Below are 18,780 nucleotides of genomic sequence, written 5' to 3' on the forward strand. Positions count from 1 at the left end.
AAAACAAGCTGCTCAAATGTCAATATTGAGCAGTGCGTGAGAGTGTTGGTGAAGGTCGAGGAACATCAATCCGGCATCGTGGATAAGAATTACAAATTTCAAGAAGCTTTCTACAGCGTATCATCATCGTCATCTATATTCCATCAATCGTCGGACAGTCTCCGTTAGGTGTGTCCATTCATATCTGTTTTCTGTTTTTTGCATCCATTCATGGCCAGCTATTCGCTTGATGTATTTAGTCCATCTTGTTTGAGGTCTGCATCTACTTCTTTTGCTTGCCCTTGGTCGCCTTTCGAGGATTCGCTTCGTCCGCAACGATTGTCTTCCATTCTTCCGATGTGTCCTGCCCAGTTATATTTTAATATGACAATTTTCTGGATCACATCTGTTACTTTCCATCGTCTTTTTACCTTTTCATTGAATTTGATATCGCTAAGCTTAATGTTGAGTATTCTCTGTTCCATAGCTCTCGGAGCCACTTAAAGTTTGTTGACCACGCTGTTGTCAAGAGCCCAAGGTTTAGTTCTATATGTCAGAACTGGAAATACGTATTGATCGAAGGTTTTTTCCTTTAAAGCAATGGGTAAGTTTGATTTAAATACTGTTTGTAATCGACCAAATGCTGTCCATGCTAAGGAGCATCTTCTATTTCAATCAGTCTTGCTCACTGAGATATTTAGATATCCATGCTTACATGCTTACAAAGTTGAACTGACACAAAAACTGAAGTCTAATGACCATGTACAGCGACTGGAGTTCGTTCAATGGATTACTGAACATCAACAAGTAGATGCTGATTTTTCGAGCAAAATCATCCTAAGCCATGAAGCATATTTTCAGCTTGATGGCTTTTTTGAATAAAAAAAGGATAAACAGTGACTCTTACTGGTGCTCGATATCGCAACATGATAAGAGATTTTGCTGCCTAAATTGGATGATATTAATATGGACGACATGTGGTTTCAACAAGATGATGCCACATGCCATATAGGCCGTAAAACAAAATTCAATTACCCCATACGAGTTTTCCTGTACGTGCAATCTCTCGTTTCGGTGATCAGCATTGGCCCCCTAGATCTTGTGACTTAATACAATTAGATTTATTTTTATATGGTTATCTGAAGTCAACGGTCTATGCCAATAAGCCTATAATAACCTGTGCATTGTAGGAGGAGGTTTAACCCTATATAAACGAAATCCATATATAGAGAAAGTTATATAGGAAGTATAATAGGAGGTGATTTCAATGCACATGTGGCCCAAGCCAAGACAGGATATAAAACAATACATAGGGATTAGGCTTTGGAACTAGAAATTAAGCTGGAGATGACATGCTTGAATAAGTAACAGCATTGGATATGGCGATTGTTAACACATTCTTTAAAAAGAGAGAAACTCAACTTATTACCTACAAAAGTGAACAACATCAATCCCAAATAGACTACTTCATGATAAGGAAAAAAGACATCCGTGAATAAAAGGACTGCAAGGTAATAGCTAGTGAGACAGTAAGCCAACAACATAAGCTGCTTGTTCTGGACATCGAAGTAAAAAGCGAAACTAAACAAAAATATCGGAGAGGACCACAAAAAATCAAGTGGTGGATGCTAGTAGATGAGAAAGAAGGTCTATTCAGGGAAAGAATAGTAGAAAAAATATATTAGAACATGAAAGGAAATCCTAACACAATTTGGAGAAAAATGGCCAATATTATTACAGAGACGGCTATTGAAATACTTGGGAAAACGTCAGGAAAGAAGTTTGAGGATAAAGAGACTTGGTGGTGGTCAAATGAAGTACAAGGAAAAATAAAAGAGAAGGGAAAATTATATAAAAAGTGGCAAGAAACCAGATCGGACATTGATCTTCAAAACTATATGGTGGCCAAAAAGAAAGTGAAAGTAGCAGTAGCAAAAGCTAAAGCAGAAGCGTATTCAAACCTATACGATCAACTTGATACCAGGGAAGGCGAAGCAAAGATATATAAAATAGCCAAACAGAGAGCAAAAAAAGCAAGAGATTTTAATCAGATTAGATATATCCGAGATGAAAATAATAAAATACTAATTCACGAAAAGGATGTCAAAAAGAGATGGAGAAAGTATTTTGACAGTTTATTAAATGAATAATTTGACAGGCAGCCTGTGGAGTTAACGCAGACAGTAATAGCAATGGTTACCAGAATAACAAACGAGGAAGTGGCTCAAGCGCTTCAAAAAATAAAGAAAGGAAAAGTAGTCGGACCAGATGATACTCCTGGGGAAGTATGGAGAGCATTGGGAGAGACAGGAATAAGTTGGGTAGCAGGTCTATTTAATAGAATTATGGAAGTTGGACAAATGCCAGACGAATGGAGAAGCAGTATATTAGTTCCTGTCTGCAAAAACAAGGGAGAAATAGAACAATGTACAAACTACAGGGCTATAAAACTACTTAGCCACACATAGTGTATAAGGGAGTAACGACTAGTGTTAGGACAGGTGTGGTAGACACTGATAAATTTCAGGTGAAAGTAGGATTGTACCATGGCTCGGTGCTTAGTCCTTATTTATTCTAATTAGTTTTGGACCAGATAACAGCGAAACTACAGGGTAGCATTCCATGGTGCCTAATATATGCTGATGATGTAGTGTTAATAGGAAATAGTGAAAGAGACTTAGAACAAAAACTGGAAAAGTGGAGACAAGCTCTGGAGGAAAAAGGTTTAAAACTTATTAGGACAAAAACAGAGTATATGGAATGTTCATTTAAAGATGTAGTTACTACAAATAAAATGGTATCTTTGGATGGTGAAATGATTGTGAAAAGCAATAGTTTTAAGTACCTAGGATCGGTATTACAGAGTAATGGAGAAATAGATGGAGATGCATGCAGTAGAATTAGAGCTGGATGGATGAAGTGAAAAGAAGCGAGTGGTGTGTTGTGTAACAGAAAAATTTCAATGAAGCTGAAGGGAAAATTCTATAAAACAGCCATAAGATCGGCTATTATGTACGGAACTGAATGTTGGGCAGTGAAAAATAAAGAGGAACAGCGAATGCATGTGGCGGAAATCAGAATGCTTAGATGGATGAGTTGAGTAACAAAGAAGGATAAAATTAGAAATGAGTATAGGTGTCTAGGTGTGGCACCAATTGATGCCAAAATGAGAGAGCATAGGTTAAGATGGTTTGGTCATGTTCAATGTCGAGACGTTAATCACCCAATAAAAAGAATAGCTGAAGTGCAGGTTCCTGGAAGGAGTAGGAGAGGAAGACCAAAGAAGACCTGGGGGAGACGATAAGATAGGACATGCTGGTAAAGGAAATTAATATTGCTATGACCCAAGATAGAATTGTGTGGAGAAATGCAATTAGGGAAGCGGACCCGGCATAGGGATAAGGCAAAGAGAATGATGATGATGACACGAAATTCAGATACATTTATCCAAAATAGTAATCGAAAATTTCGACAAAAGAGTGCGTATATGACAGTAAATTCGCGGAAACCATTTGCCTGATGTGATATTCCATACCATAATCTATGTACTTTATGATTCAATAAAAAATTAACCCTTAAGTACTAACACCCGGTCTCTCAGACAGCATCGCTTGTCGAAAGTGGGATATTTCCCTTCCTAGAAAATTTTGAAGGTCACCCGTTTATGACTTTTTAAGTTGGGTTGTTCTTTAGTAGTATTTGTATTTAGGATCAAAGTGTGATTTCCGTCTAATAGACGGGTGTTAATGTTTGTGCCCAGTTCGTCATTACACATAATCTACCCCAGTTCGTCAAAAAACATCAAATAAGGGAATAAAGACCCTGAGGAAACTCTATTGAAATGGTTTGATGAGGTAGAAGACGACATAAGCGAAGTGGAATCAATTTGTGATGAAAATATTGCCACTGATTACTATTGCTATACTGTAGTAACTATAGTACCTGTCAGTTTTTTTTTGTTTTAACATTTTTTAATAACCTTTTTATTTTCATTTTTCTTACTCTTTGTTTAACTCGATTATAAATTTTTATTATGATTCTTTAATTTGTTTAATTTTTATCACACTTTTTTTCAGGGGTAAAAAGGTACACAAACAATCGTTCCATTCTTGTTATAATTGTTTTATTTTAATAAATACAGAAAAACTAGACTAGTTGTTGTGTTTTTTAGATAATCAATACCTTCAGTAAGTCACCGAGATATTTTTTTGCATTAAAATATTTAACAAAAACAAAAATTACCAGTAAAATGTTAAACCTGTCTGTCAGGCGGTTAGTTAGTGTTTGCGTCATTGATTTCAGATGTTAGTACTTAAGGGTTAAAATCTAAAAAAAACAGTGTGTTTTATTAAATTCAAGTCTTTCGTAAATTTTTATACACCGTATACCTACCGAGAAAACTTTATTATTGTTCTGAAGCTATTTTCTTGTGGCATTTTTATAATCAAGTATATTCAAATGGGAAATAAGCCACAATTTTACCTAAAAATGATTTTATTAACGTTTCGACGCCCAAGTCGGGTGTCGTTGTCAAAATCAAAATACAAAATAATACTAAATAAATAAAAATGTTGTTGCTTAGTAAAAAATTTTTCTAATAATTTATTTAATCTGACTCATTTATATCGGCAATTCAGACACGTATTATACATTTTAAAGTAGACGACTTTAAAATATCAAGTCAGAATTTGGTATTAGTTTTGAGAGTAAACTAAATGTAAACCCAAATACTTACGATGTCGGGATAGTATCACGAGGTTTTTCCTGGTTTTCCCTCGTGATTTACTATGGAATCTCTAACGCGAGAATTTCAGTGCCACCGTTGCATTTGGTTGTCTTTTTAAAGACAGATCACATGCTATGATTTTTTGTGACGGATATTCTTGAGTTGGGATTGATTTCATGTAATCGAATGAACTATCTTTTAGTAAAGTCGTCCCAGGAACGCAACTCATCAATATTGGCAATATCATTTTAAAGTCGTCTACTTTAAAATGTATAATACATGTCTGAATTGCCGATATAAATGAGTCAGATTAAATAAATTATTAGAAGAATTTTTTACTAAGCAACAACATTTTTGTTTATTTAATATTATTTTGTATTTTGACAACGACACCCGACTTGGGCGTCGAAACGTTAATAAAATCATTTTTAGGTAAAATTGTGGCTTATTTCCCATTTGAATATACTTAACTTTATTATTAGCGTCTACAGTATAAAATTTTCATTTTATATTAATTCGATTGCATTATCATTCCTTTGTCACATTTACCTTTCATTTATATAATATCCCTAATTTTAACATCTCTTGGCACAATTTCAACGTATTTTTTGTAGACATGTCTACAACTTTCACTATCAAGTCTATGAATTCCGAATTATTAATTTGTTTTTACGGATACAAAATATTATTCAGAGGAACGTGTCACCTGTTTTTATATGTCAGAAAATCGCTAATTGCCATCTAAAATTAGTAACTGGAGCAGTGTCAGATATTTATATGCTCGGAGAGACATCTTGGAATACTATGTATTATTAATGTTGATGTATATAAATAATATAAGTATTGAATTCAATTGATGTTCTCTGCAATAACTTCGAAAATTAAATTTTAATAGGACCCTATGGACTAAGAGAATAATACTAGAGAAATACTGGTATTATTATGCAAAAGAAAACAACCTAAGCAAGATGTTGTATTAATAATTGGAAATGTTTTAACTGTAGATTAAGGCACAAAATCTTAAGTTATAACCCAAATCACCTAGGCCGAAAATGCTTGCTAAGATAGCTAGAGCTCTTTGAAGAGGGCTTCTTTTAATTAGTTTTTTTAAATACCACCAGAACGCTTCTATTTAGAAAAACTAAATCAGGTGTGAATATTATTTATCATTCAGAGATAAACTGATTTTTATCAATTGCGAGTTTCTAATACTGGTTATAAGCGTCTGTTTTGGGTAGGGCAACGGTTATTTTGTTGTCTTTAACTTTTAAATATTTCTCATAATGGATTATTAAATTTTGACGTATTCTAGAAAAGTACTCTTGCTTTAAGTCGGTAGGATACACCATTTTCTAAAAAAATCGATTTGAAAAATTTTCGCCTATTGAATTTGAAAAAAAAATACGGGCCCACTATCATATACATTATGTACAATCCCAGCCCAAACATTAACTTTTTGTAGCATTTGTAATATTTTCTTGAAACTTCTTCTTCTTTTTATACATGGTGTAGATCTGTCGATCTGTTATTTCCTACGTTGAAGTATTTCTAGACAGGTAGACTGTCAGCTATCTATGTGGACGCTTGCCAGCTGGTTTTCCAAAGTGAAACTGGTTGTACTGTACTGGTGTACCAATCTTGTGGTACTGTTCTGTCCAAGATTTTGTTAAACAATGTTGTGAGACAATTAGTGAGTTCCTGATCGCCGTATTTCAGCAGTTCGTTCATTAGTATCTGGCTTTGGTCTATTCGTTAAGATCTACATTCTCGCTTCTACTTTAATTTATTTAGTGGTGTGACTGTCTTCAGTTTTGTAATGGTGTTCGTCATCTTTCTTGAAACTAATTTAAATTTTCTAGGCTCCAAATACATGTTAGTTCTGTGTAAACAACATGTTGCTTCATCGGAAAACAGGGTACCGTTTTTTACTCTTTCAATCAAATTTGCAATCGTTTTACACGGTTTCCCACAGTTCAAGCAAAATATTGATTGTGAAGGGATACTAATTGTCATTTTGGAGTAAGCTACCGATTTTCACAATTTAGAGTTGTTACCTGAAGACCAAACGGAGGCCTGAGGTTTTTCAAGAACAACTCAACATAGTATTCTGGGCCCTCATTGTCATCAGCCTCCCTGATCTAAGCAAATCTCTGGCTATACCACTTACATAAAATTGTCTGATTATAGTACTTGCAGTTTGGTCTAATTTCATAAAGTAATTAAAGAAAGATAGCTAAAAGCTATACTGTTAAATTGGTATCTAATAGGACTATTCATTTATTTGATTAAATATAGGGTTTCCTATTTAACAAAACAAAATTCGATGACGATAATTTCGATAAATATAACCGAAAAATAAGCAAAAATATTACAATTTGAACATAAAACTCAACCATTTTTGTTTTTTTTCCAAACTCTCTCAGAAAAAAGCATTATGAATTTAATACGTTACTTTTGGGACACACTGTATATTTTGTCACCGTAACATTTTATTAAGGCATGTCTAACGTAAAGGGCATATCTCGGTTCAAATAACTTGATTCTAGTCAATCTCCCAATAATTATAATTCACCCGGTATAAAAACATCCTGTCGCTATACGTAGCATTTTGAAGTTTCTTTGGTACCTACCCTTAAGATTCAATACAAATAAATTATGCATCACAACTTATCTCTTTGCGTCCTCTAGTTATTCTGGCGTGGTCGATGCGAAGAAATGATTTTCGCACGTGCCCCCTTAAGCCACTTCGTGCGAAGAATAAAAAGAACCTTATGGATAACCGATATCGTGAAAAATAACAATTTTATTAAAAACATACAGTGACTTGGTTTATATCTAATAATTTAAATTATATGAATACAGTTGTGTTATCACAAGTTAATAACCCATCCGTTACATTGCAATTAGTCCTGGATCCAGCATACAAAAAAATGATTACTAGCAAGCTGAAAATTTGTTCATAGTTCAAGAGTGTCGAGTCGGACAAACTTTGATGTATAGGAACATAGGAACAGGTAAAGTTTTAATTGTGGAACGTGATAAACGTGTCATCCTGACAAGTTTATGATTGGAAGTTTTTTTTAATTTATTCAATAGCCAACGTGATAATTATATATGAAAAAAATGTTTGTCCAACCAAAATGTTGGTCATTTTAACAATGTCCGACACGTAGAACATATCAAATGACAGGAATTATGTTAATGATAACTTTTTTGAACGTTTTTTTTTTGAAAATGTTTTATTTACAATCTGTGCTTAACTGATAACAGTAGGTAAATTATTTGACAGGTGATAACTGGTAATCTGATTTTTGCATGAGAGTTTATAGTATGTTCTTTAAAGGTAACATATTGCAAAACCTCTAGATTTTAAAGAACCGCTTGGATTGACATGAAATTTAGTATACACATAGCTAACAAGTGATATTGTGCCGATGTGTGCTTTTTCCCTAGGGGTGAGTTTCACCCCCTTTTAGAAGTGAAAAATATATGTTCGAAATACGTACGAAAATGGATAAAATGACTAATTCTAAGCAACTTTTGTTCTATAAAGTTTTTTCACTATGCTAATATTTTTCGAGTTATTTGGGAGTGAATATGTTAATTTTTCTACAAACTAACCACGTTTTCAGATGGTTTTTCGCAAATAACTTAAAATGTAAGTATTTGGTCGAAAAAACAAAATTCTTATCAAAAATATAGCACGTAAAAAAGTGAAAAGCATGGTGTATATTAGGTCACTATACATAGTAGAAGCAAAGATATAGCTAATGAAAAATAAGTTTATATTCGTCAAATTCCAAATCGAATATTTTAACGTGCCATAACCAAAAACGAAGCACTTTTTTAAGGAAAACTCATTTTAACTTTTTTAAAAAGTTTAAAAAAGCTTATTTTTGATTTAAAAAAAAATTTAGCATCAAAAGTAAATCAGTTACGCTCAAAATAAAGTTGGTCCTTTTTTTTGGTAATAAATCGGGAAAATCACCCCCTAATTAGTATATCAATTGAACTTAATTGCTACCACTTCACAAGTTTTTTACTCGCGTATGTATTGGTCATATGATCTGTAGGTTACGTCGGTTCAAAGTCCTTATTTTTAAAACATCTGTAGTTAAAAGGGCTTGAACGAGTCACTTATCACGAGTGTATGCAAATTTAGAAACACCGAATCTTAACCAATTTTTGTCTTAGAGAAAAACAAAAAAATACAAAATATTCAAAAAAGTAAAGCCGACTTTTTTTATTGTTTAAATTTTTTGGTATCTCTAACAATTTTTAAGTTATTTTGAAATAAACCATTTTTTTTTCAAAATTAAAATTTTTAAAAATTTTACTTTAAAAACAATTTTTTTGAACGTTACTTTGAATCGATGAAACTAACAGTTCATATAAAAATAATATAAGTAAATTAACTTGTGAAGCGTTAACGATTAATTTCATTTAAGTTGCTAATTGGGGGGGGGGGGGTGATCTTCCTGATTTTATTTTTGCCAAATCAAAAGGACCAACTTTATTTTGAGCGTAACTTGCTTATATTTGATGCTATTTTTTTATAAAAACAGAAATAAAGCTTTTCTTAAACACTTTAAAAAAGTTGTAATGTGTTTTCCTTAAGAATGCTTCGTTATTTGGATATTTTACACTGAATTATTCTATTTGGAATTTTTCGAATATGAACCTATTTTTCATTAGCTATAACTCTGCTTTTGCTAGGTATAGAGACATAATATATGTATATACTGTTTATTCAACTTTTTTATAGGCTATAGTTTTGTTAAGAATATTTTTTTCGACAAAATGCTTACGTTTTGAGTTATTTGCGAAAAACCGTCTAAAAATGTAGTTATTTTGTCGAAAAATGAACATATTCACTTGCAAATAACTCAAAAAGTATTGATTTGGTGAAAAATCTCTATAGAACAAAGCTTAAAATTAGTCAGTTTTTCCATTTCGGGACTTAACTTGGACATTTATTTTTTCACCCCCGAGATGGGGTAAAACTCACCCCCATGGCAAAAGCACACATCGGCACCATATCACTTTTTTTCTTTGACATGTTAGCTATGCGTTTGCCAAATTTCATGTCAATCCAAGCGGTTCTTTAAAATTTACAGCAAAAACCGTGAAAGAATGGTACTATTAATGAAAGGTTAACGAATCAATTAGAAGTTCTGTCCGACAAAATTAATAGGAAGTTTTCGTACTCCGACGTTCGAAACCCGTAAGATATAGACAAAATTCTGATTACGAAATGTCGGTCTACGAAAACGTCCCAAGAATTTTGTCGGATCGGTCTTCCAATTGATTTTTTTACCCATTTATTAAACCCACATACAAAAACCAAAGTGATAGGTCTAGTTATCACCAACATAATTCCTATAATTTGACATATTCCACGTGTCGGACTTGGTAAAATGCCAACTTTCTTGTTGAACAAACATATTTTCATACATTATACAGGGTGTCTCGAAAATATTGGTCATAAATTATACCACACATTCTGGGGTCAAAAGTAGTTCGATTGAACCTAGCTTACCTTAGTACAAATGTGCTCAGAAAAAAGTTACCGCCCTTTGAAGTTACAAAATGAAAATCACTTTGTTTCAATATATCGAAAACTATTAGAGGTTTTTTATTGAAAATGGACATGTATCATTAATATCGCAGGTACATCTTAAAACAAAATTATGGTGAAGTTTGTCCACCCCATAAAAATTTTATGGGGGTTTTGTTCCCTTAAACCCCCCAAACTTTTGTGTATGTTTCAATTAATTCATTATTGTGGTACCATTAGTTAAACACAACGTTTTTAAAACTTTTTGCTTCCTAGTATTTTTTCGATAAGCCAGTTTTTATCGAGATGCGGCTTCTTTTTTAACATATTTACATAAAATTTTTATGGGGGTTTTGTTCCTTTAAACCCCCCAAATGTTTGTGTACGTTCCAATTAAACTATTATTGTGGTACCATTAGTTAAACACAGTGTTTTTAAAACTTTTTTGCCTCTTAGTCTTTTTTTGACCAGTCACCTTTGTCCAGATGTGGCTTCTTTTTCAAAATATACCTAAAAATGTAAATTATAAATAAATTTTCAGATTATTAACAGGTCTCTATAATCGTACTTACCATATACAAATATGTGGTGGATTCGATAAATATTCAAAATATGTCGATAAACACTGGCTTATCGAAAAAGTACTAAAAGGCAAAAAAGTTTTAAAAACATTGTGTTTAACTAATGGTGCCACAATAATAGTTTAATTGGAACGTACACAAAAGTTTGGGGGGGTTTAAAGGAACAAAACCGATATAAAATTTTTATGGGGTGCACAAATTTCACTTTAACTTTTTTTTAAAATGTTGCTGCAATAAGAATGCCACATGTCCGTTTTCAATAAAAAATCTAAAAGAGTTTTCGATATATGAAAAAAAATCGATTTTCATTTTGTAACTTCAAAGGGCTGTAACTTTTTTTGTGTGCATTATTGTATATAGTGCACACAAAAGTGAGGTTCAATCAACCTATTTTTGACCCCAGAATCTGTGGTATAATTTATGACCAATCTTTTCGGGACACCCTGTATAACGTTGGCTATTGAAGAAGCTTAAAAGTGCTAGTTTTCACAATAATTAAATAAACTTGTCAGGATGACACCTTTATCACGTTCCACAATTAAAGCTTTTCCTCTTCCAGTGTTTCCATACATCAAAGTTTGTCCGTTAAGCTGTACCTCGACACCGTTAGGCTGTTAACAAATTTTCAGCTTGCTATTAATAAAATTATTTTTGGTACGTGGGATGCAGGACTAAATGTAAAATTTTTTGTTGTATAAAACTTATTTTCCTAACGTAAGAATTTTGTGAATTACAAATAAAATTAATAAATAAAAACACGAATTTGATATGTCTTAATTAAAACTGTCAGAGAAACAATAATTTCTCCTAAAAACTGAAACGATGCTAATAATGGTGCTATAAAATCTTTTCTGTTTTAAATTCGCTAAAAAGATGATTATATTTTTGTGGATTTGGACTACTACTTTTGCGCCTAGTTTTAATCTAGTTCGACTAGTAGAAATTTCTAGTAGCACCTTAAACAACTGCCTGCACAGCCTGCTAGTGCCACTCACGGTGCGGTCATATCGAGTGCAGGATTACAAGAAATTTCAACATTAACAAGGACAAATTGGAAATACTAAATTCATTCGAAAATTTGTAAGATGTTTTTGCGTATAAGGCTCCTCAATTGGACTTAACTGAATTTAAAATTTTAATTTAAATTGTGGTTTCCTTTCTCCCAGCATTTCCTTCCTCTTTCCGTTTCTTCCCGAGAAATACAGCTGAAGAAAAGTTTGTTTAATATATCAAAACCATGATTGTGTCTTGCTACTCCATATTAGGCGTACTACTTCTTTTAAACATAATACACTGATTCCACATTATTTGATTTTATTCATCATTATGTGTTTCTTCGTGTCGGGTAATCATTAATTTATCATTATCCGGCTCGAAGGACCAAATAATGATGAATCAAAATCAAATAATTTGAGTCATATGTTAAATATTAAAGAAAGTATTTAAATAAATGCTGCATACTTTCCCAAACTTACACTAACTGTAAGTATAATAGCATTAATTTGTACATAATTTATATTCTTTGCAATTTTGAACAAAACGTTATCAAAAGTTCGATGTTTAATATGAAAGCAAGACACGATTATATCACATTAGCTGGAAGGTTTTTCGAAATATTTGACTTTTATTTTTTCGGAATCTCTAGGCGATATTCGCCAGTTGTATCCCAGAAATAATTGACTTGATTGGGACTAGACCAAAATATGGTGGAACCTTGAAGAACGAGAGAGGTCGAAGGTGAGATAGTATAGTGATTTTGTTTGCATAAAAGAAGTGAACCATTTTATTGGTTAGACCATACATTGTAACTGTAGAATACGGGATGGGATCAATTTCTTTTGAAAATACTTCTCTCTAAATGTTTTATTGTGCTTTTTGTATAGTTGTCAAATTGCCTCCTTTAAAAAGCTTGAATGTAACTAACTTACCTAAATAACAAAACTATTACAAACTGAATTGACAAGGAAAATACTGTTTTTTCTTTTGGTGTGACACAGTCTTGCAAAGCATGTTTCAATATATAATTTAATTTGGTAGAAACTGTTTTCTATTATGAAAAATAGAGAGTTTACATTTAAAAAGAACTTAAGCATTTTGATTTATCTCTCATTTCTAGCTTGCCGTTGTTTAACCTACAAACTACTAGAAATTTAGAAATCTATAATGCAATTGGTATGTGAGCTTCAAAATATTTTTAAACCGTTATTTTAAATATAATGTTGATTGAATAAGAGCATAGCAAACTAAACAAAAAAGAAGGTCAACATTTTATTCAATTCATAATTAAAGTTTATGTGGAGAACAATAATTATAAAACCCAAAGTTTTGTAAACGTTTAACTCTCCTTAACTTTTAAATACCTGTCTTATATGTGAATTATTGGTCCAATATTCGAAACAAGCAATAATCCACATCTTTAAGTCTATATTTGTTTCTGTTTTTAAAATAAAACCATACATTTAACAAGGAAATATTTTATTTGACGGATTTGACTAACTGACGATTTAATTATTTTTAAATTAAAAAAAATTGGATTTTACAAATAGTTTCAATCGGTACTCACCGGAGGGACCACAGACATTCGGATACAATTAGCGTCTCTTTGTAAAGACAATGAAGTCGACTTTACAAAGTAACAAGACATTTACTCAAGACACACACTACACATTACATCTGATCGTACTACGAAATCAATCGCACCATGCCAATGGCCTTAGTTGTCGAGGCATTTAAGCTAAATTTAAGAAAATAGCTTCGGGCTGCTGGTATAAATATAAATGCCAAATAAATAAGTTTACAATATCTGTAGTTATTACAAAAAATATTTGAAGAGAATTAAAACGTGGCAAAAAACCGTTACAACTTTCGTTTTTTTTTCAACTTATTTTAACCATTTTGATGTTGACTTTTATTTTAAACAATTTTAAGCATCTATGCATGTTTGTTATTTGATTTCGTTCCTTTACATAACTTATTTTGCTAAAAATGTGCCTGAATGTATATTGAATAACTAAATTAAACCATAAAAGCCAAAATTCTTGATTAGAACATTTAAGAAAAAAAATAAATAGGCCATAATAATATGGAATTATAACTGGAATTTGCGAGTGAGTAGAGTCAACTGACAAATGACTTCGTGAAGATGATTAAGGAAAAAGTGAGGCTGGATAAATTGTACAAAAAATGCCCAACTTAGAATTTTTTTCCAAAGGATAGCTTCCAAATTTGGCTCAAGGAAAGGACACTTTTGTTTTCTGTTTATAAATATCAACGTTTCTACATATTTTTAAGTTAACAAATCTAACAAGAATACATAAACTAATTTAAGCAACTTTTTTTAGTTTTCGTCTTAAATTCTGTCAATGTTATTCGTAGAATTGGGTCAATTGTAAATGATTAATAAAATCAAGAATAAAATGGTAGAAAAAACTCCAATTTTAAAAATTTGATATACATTGTAGGATTGTTTGGTAGTTTGTGGATTACATGAAAGAATATATCAACTTCACATATTGTTATTACTTTTTTCCTGAACCATGGTCTCTTAACAACTCTGTTTATTTGCCATAATCTTAACAATACGTAGATATATATCGTGGTGGATGCAAGTCAGTCCTTTATAAATGTAAGCACCATATAACTTTTTTTCTATTACTTTTAATATTCTTCTTATTGCACCATCTACTTTCCAAGGTTGGCGATTAAATGGCAACTGTAAGATTTCTGCGGATTTGTGGTCAAACTATCTCCGCTGGTCTTTCAACCACGAGTTTTGTCATCGTCCTGCTGATATTTTGTCCCAAACAAAATTATTATTTGAAGTAATTCATATCTTTCACCTCTGAACACATGACCCAAGTATTGTATAGTACTTTTAATCTACTCCATTCGTAATAAAAATAGCAAATATATTTATCTTTTGTTATTTATTTCCTATTGTAAAATATGCATCATATATTCACACTTGTTTCTTGTGTAATTTACCTATACCCAGATATTATTCTAGAACCTGAAACTAATCATGCCAGTACTGAACCAGAACTTACCAATACACATTTAAGCAAGTATAATTCTCAAGTCTACAACTCGTGAGTTTGTATATATTGGAATTGCTATTAGCCTTTTAATAAAATTTGTAAATACAGCAAAATGACTTTACCATGGATTCTAATAAAGCAATTTCTGATAACAAGCATACCAAAAACCTGCAATTTAAACATGTGCAAGAAAAAGATAGAGAAGATCAGGATAGCCTTGATGATTTCCAATCTCCGATAGGAGTGGCACAAGAAGAAGAAGAAGAAGAAAAAGATTACAAGATTTTCCGTACTAATAAAAAAAGAAGAAATAAAGAAGTTCAGAAAACTGAACTTAGAGTTGTCACAGGTGTTCTAATTAGATAATTCTAACTCAGATATCATCTCTGTAAAATTATCATCTCTGCGAAAATGCAGAGAACTTGGCCGATAGATGGTCTTTAAGTTACCCAGTAATTGTTGCCTCAAAATTGTTAACCCAGTTAAGAACTCAAAACTGTCTTGTAGAACCTCATCAGATAACAAACTACGAGCTTTGTGGTAAAGAGTTTTAAGAACAACTTTGACGGTTATATATCCTGTTTTTTAAGCATACACGCTCGTCCTATAGGAACTAGGAAGTGAGAACACCTAGCCGCAAGCATCTCTCTCTTGCTGTACTGCTCCTCTATAGGTTGATTCGATACACCAGCCTCTTCTGTTCCAAGTAGCATATCCATTTAGGATTTTACACTACTACGTTAGCCTTTTTTCCTCTGGCCAGGGTTTGAGCCATCGATCCACTAGATTAGTAGATCATTCATAGTGAAGTGGCCCAGGCGTTTCCTCCCCTGTTCCTCTTGGCTCTCTGGTCGGTTCTATAATGTCTTTCTACTATATATTCTACTGTTGATTAAATATCCGATATTCGGATATTCCATCAATGATTCTACCTATAGTGTCTTTTTCTATCATTTTGGAAATAATCATCCAATTTTCTAGACATGTTACTCCAAATCACCACTCTATATTTTTCCGTGGCCTCTGTAGCAATGAATCTTTAAATAATTAATTAATTATTTAGTGATTCATTACTTATGTTTTTTATTTCATGTTTTATATGCCATATTTATCTTGTTTGTGACACTTTGAACCTTTGCGATTTTATTAATATTTAAATATTGATCCGAAAGTCTATTTATAACCGAAGTTTTTGCTGAGTCGTAGGAAAATAAGTTTTCTATTTATTATTAAGTTTAATATATCTCGCACCTATATTAGTCTTTAAAAAGTTTTTTAAAACTTATTACATAAAGTTACTCCATCTAGTAGTTTGTGGATTAAATAAAAAATTGATTTTAATTTGTTGATAACCACTAGTTAGAAGTAGATGCACCAGAGAGAGTTATTTTCAGTGCATTTGAACACTTTAATTAGCATTTTAAACAAAGTAGTACTAAAATTATTTTAAAACAATTAAAAAGTAGTTGTATGATTAAGTGTCCCATTTAAATAAAAAATAGTATATTTATATCCTTTAATAACAATTTTACTGTAATAACTATTTTACTGAAAAATATTTTGAAGTTATTAAAATAGAAAGTGTAAAAATAGGAACCTAGGACAAATAATCCCTGGACAAATAATCCCGGAAAAAACCTCACAAATTATTCCTGGACAAAAAATCCCCAGACAAAAAATACCCACAATAAATCCCCAGACACATAATCCCCGGATAAAAAATCCCCACAAAAAGTTCCGGTCAAATAATCCCCACAAATTTTTTTGGACAAAATCACACAAAAAATTACGGACAAAATATCCCCAAGAAATATTTGCTGCCAAATAGTTCTCAAAAGTTTTCCCGTGAACGCAATTGACGCAAATGTTTTTCACTCTCAGTGCATGAGAGTATAGCAGTCGCCATGAAACCGCTTTTCGGCACGAAAATAATGATTAGCAATTAATATTAAGCATGAATTGTAATTTCGATTACCAAATTTCGAATTCCAATTTCCTATTTAAACTGGTATCCAAACTGGTTACCAAAAATGCATTATCTTTGTGCCGAAAAGTGGTTTCAGGGCGATTGCGTCGATTGAGTGCACAAGAAAACTTTTGAGGACTATTCGGCAGCAAATATTTCTTCAAGGTTTTTTGTCCAAATTTTTTTTGTGAGGATATTTTGTCCAAACTAATTTGTGGGAATTATTTGGCAGGCAATGTTTGTGGAGATTCTTTGTTCGAGGATTATTTGTGAAGATTATTTGTGAGGAATTTTGTGGAGATTTCTTGTCTGGGGAACTTTTGTCCAGGAACAATTTGTGGGGAATTTTTGTCCATATTATTTGTCTAGGGATTATTGATCCGTACACCAAAATAGATTTTGAATTGAGGCATATGTTACTAAGAGATGTATTTTCGTCTTTTCCAAAATGTTAACTATAAATATATAAAAGCTCTTCATACATACCATTTTCCTGCACGCTCTGATTCTATCCCTCTTGATGTCCTTTTCAGTTTAAGTGTTGTGCTCCTGCTATTTAGTAGTTACTGGATATAACTGTAACTATGAACGTTTCGAGGTATTGTTTGAATTGCTACCAGTCTACAGCAGAAAAATTATTTTATGTACCTACTTGATTACCAATATTACGTCACTACTTTTACGCTGTATTAGTGCCTAATCAACGAATTGGGTACTAATGTAACTGTACTATTTTTTATCGAATAAACTATGTAAAATAGCTAAAATTAGAAGTAAGGTGAAATTATTTTTCTGCTGGATACTGGCGGGAAGCATTTGGTTCAAACAATTCTTAGGAACCAGCGCTAGTCAGTGGTTTGCATGGTGCATCAGGTGCCACCGGAGGGTGCGTGGCCAGGCTGTGAATAGGCTCTCACTTAAGATTGTAAATAATACTTAGTCATAGAATTTTAGATTTTTTTGAACACTATAATAGAAAAATTTCTGATAACACACGATTCACTTAAAAGGCATGGTGTTTCAGAATACGAGTTGTTCACATTTTTACACGTTTTGAGAAATGAGAATGTTTTGCTATATTTTGAAATACCTTGTACTCACCATTAGACGAGCTGACACTACTTGTATAAATGAATAAAGTCAAGACATTTATTAACAGTAGGTATGCTACTTTTAACATTTGGCAGTATATTGCAAGAATTTGACAACGTTGATTGATTGAGAAGGATTAAGAATTAATTAGTTACGTTGCTTCTTTTACTATCGCCGTAACATTATGTTATGCCTTTTAAAAGAAAATTTATAACTATACTTATTTAAATTCGTCTTTTGTGTTGTCATGTCTTTAGTATGTATTTTACTATACAGGGTGTCCCGAAAAGATTGGTCATAAATTATACCACAGATTCTGGGGTCAAAAATAGATTGATTGAACCTAACTTACATATATACAATAGTGCACAACAAAAAAAAGTTACAGCCCTTTGAAGTTACAAAATGAAAATCGATTTTTTTTCATATATCGAAAACTCCTAGATATTTTTTATTTAAAATGGACATGTGGCATTCTTATGGCAGCAACATCTTTAAAAAACATTAAAGTGAAATTTGTGCACCTCATAAAAATTGTATGGGGGTTTTGTTCCTTTAAACCTACCCAAACTTTTGTGTACGTTTCAATTAAATTATTTTTGTGACACCATTAGTTAAACACACTGTTTTTAAAACTTTTTTGCCTCTTACTACTTTATGTTGTTCTGAAGCTATTTCCTTGTGGCATTTTTATAATTAAGTATTTTCTATGGGAAATAAGCCACAATTTTACTAAAAAATGAATTTATTAACGTTTCGAAGCCCAAATCGGGTTTCGTTGTCAAAATACAAAATACTACTAAAATAAACAAAAATGTTGTTGCTAAGTAAAAAAATTCTTC

At 32.1% G+C, this 18,780-nt stretch overlaps 1 protein-coding gene across 5 annotated transcripts in view; it reads left to right on the plus strand.

Annotated features, from left to right (window-relative positions):
- The window catches only part of LOC114336268 (calcium-activated potassium channel slowpoke), a 663,340-nt gene that overhangs the window by 258,052 nt on the left and 386,508 nt on the right, over window positions 1–18,780 (plus strand). For all 5 annotated transcript variants that reach the window (XM_050659851.1, XM_050659850.1, XM_050659854.1 and 2 more), the window contains one exon: window positions 12,489–12,580. In XM_050659851.1, coding sequence (XP_050515808.1) covers window positions 12,489–12,580 — 92 coding nt within the window. The remainder of the gene's footprint in view (window positions 1–12,488; window positions 12,581–18,780) is intronic.

Source organism: Diabrotica virgifera, chromosome 8, assembly GCF_917563875.1.
Source record: "Diabrotica virgifera virgifera chromosome 8, PGI_DIABVI_V3a".
Classification (NCBI taxonomy): Eukaryota; Metazoa; Arthropoda; class Insecta; order Coleoptera; family Chrysomelidae; genus Diabrotica; species Diabrotica virgifera.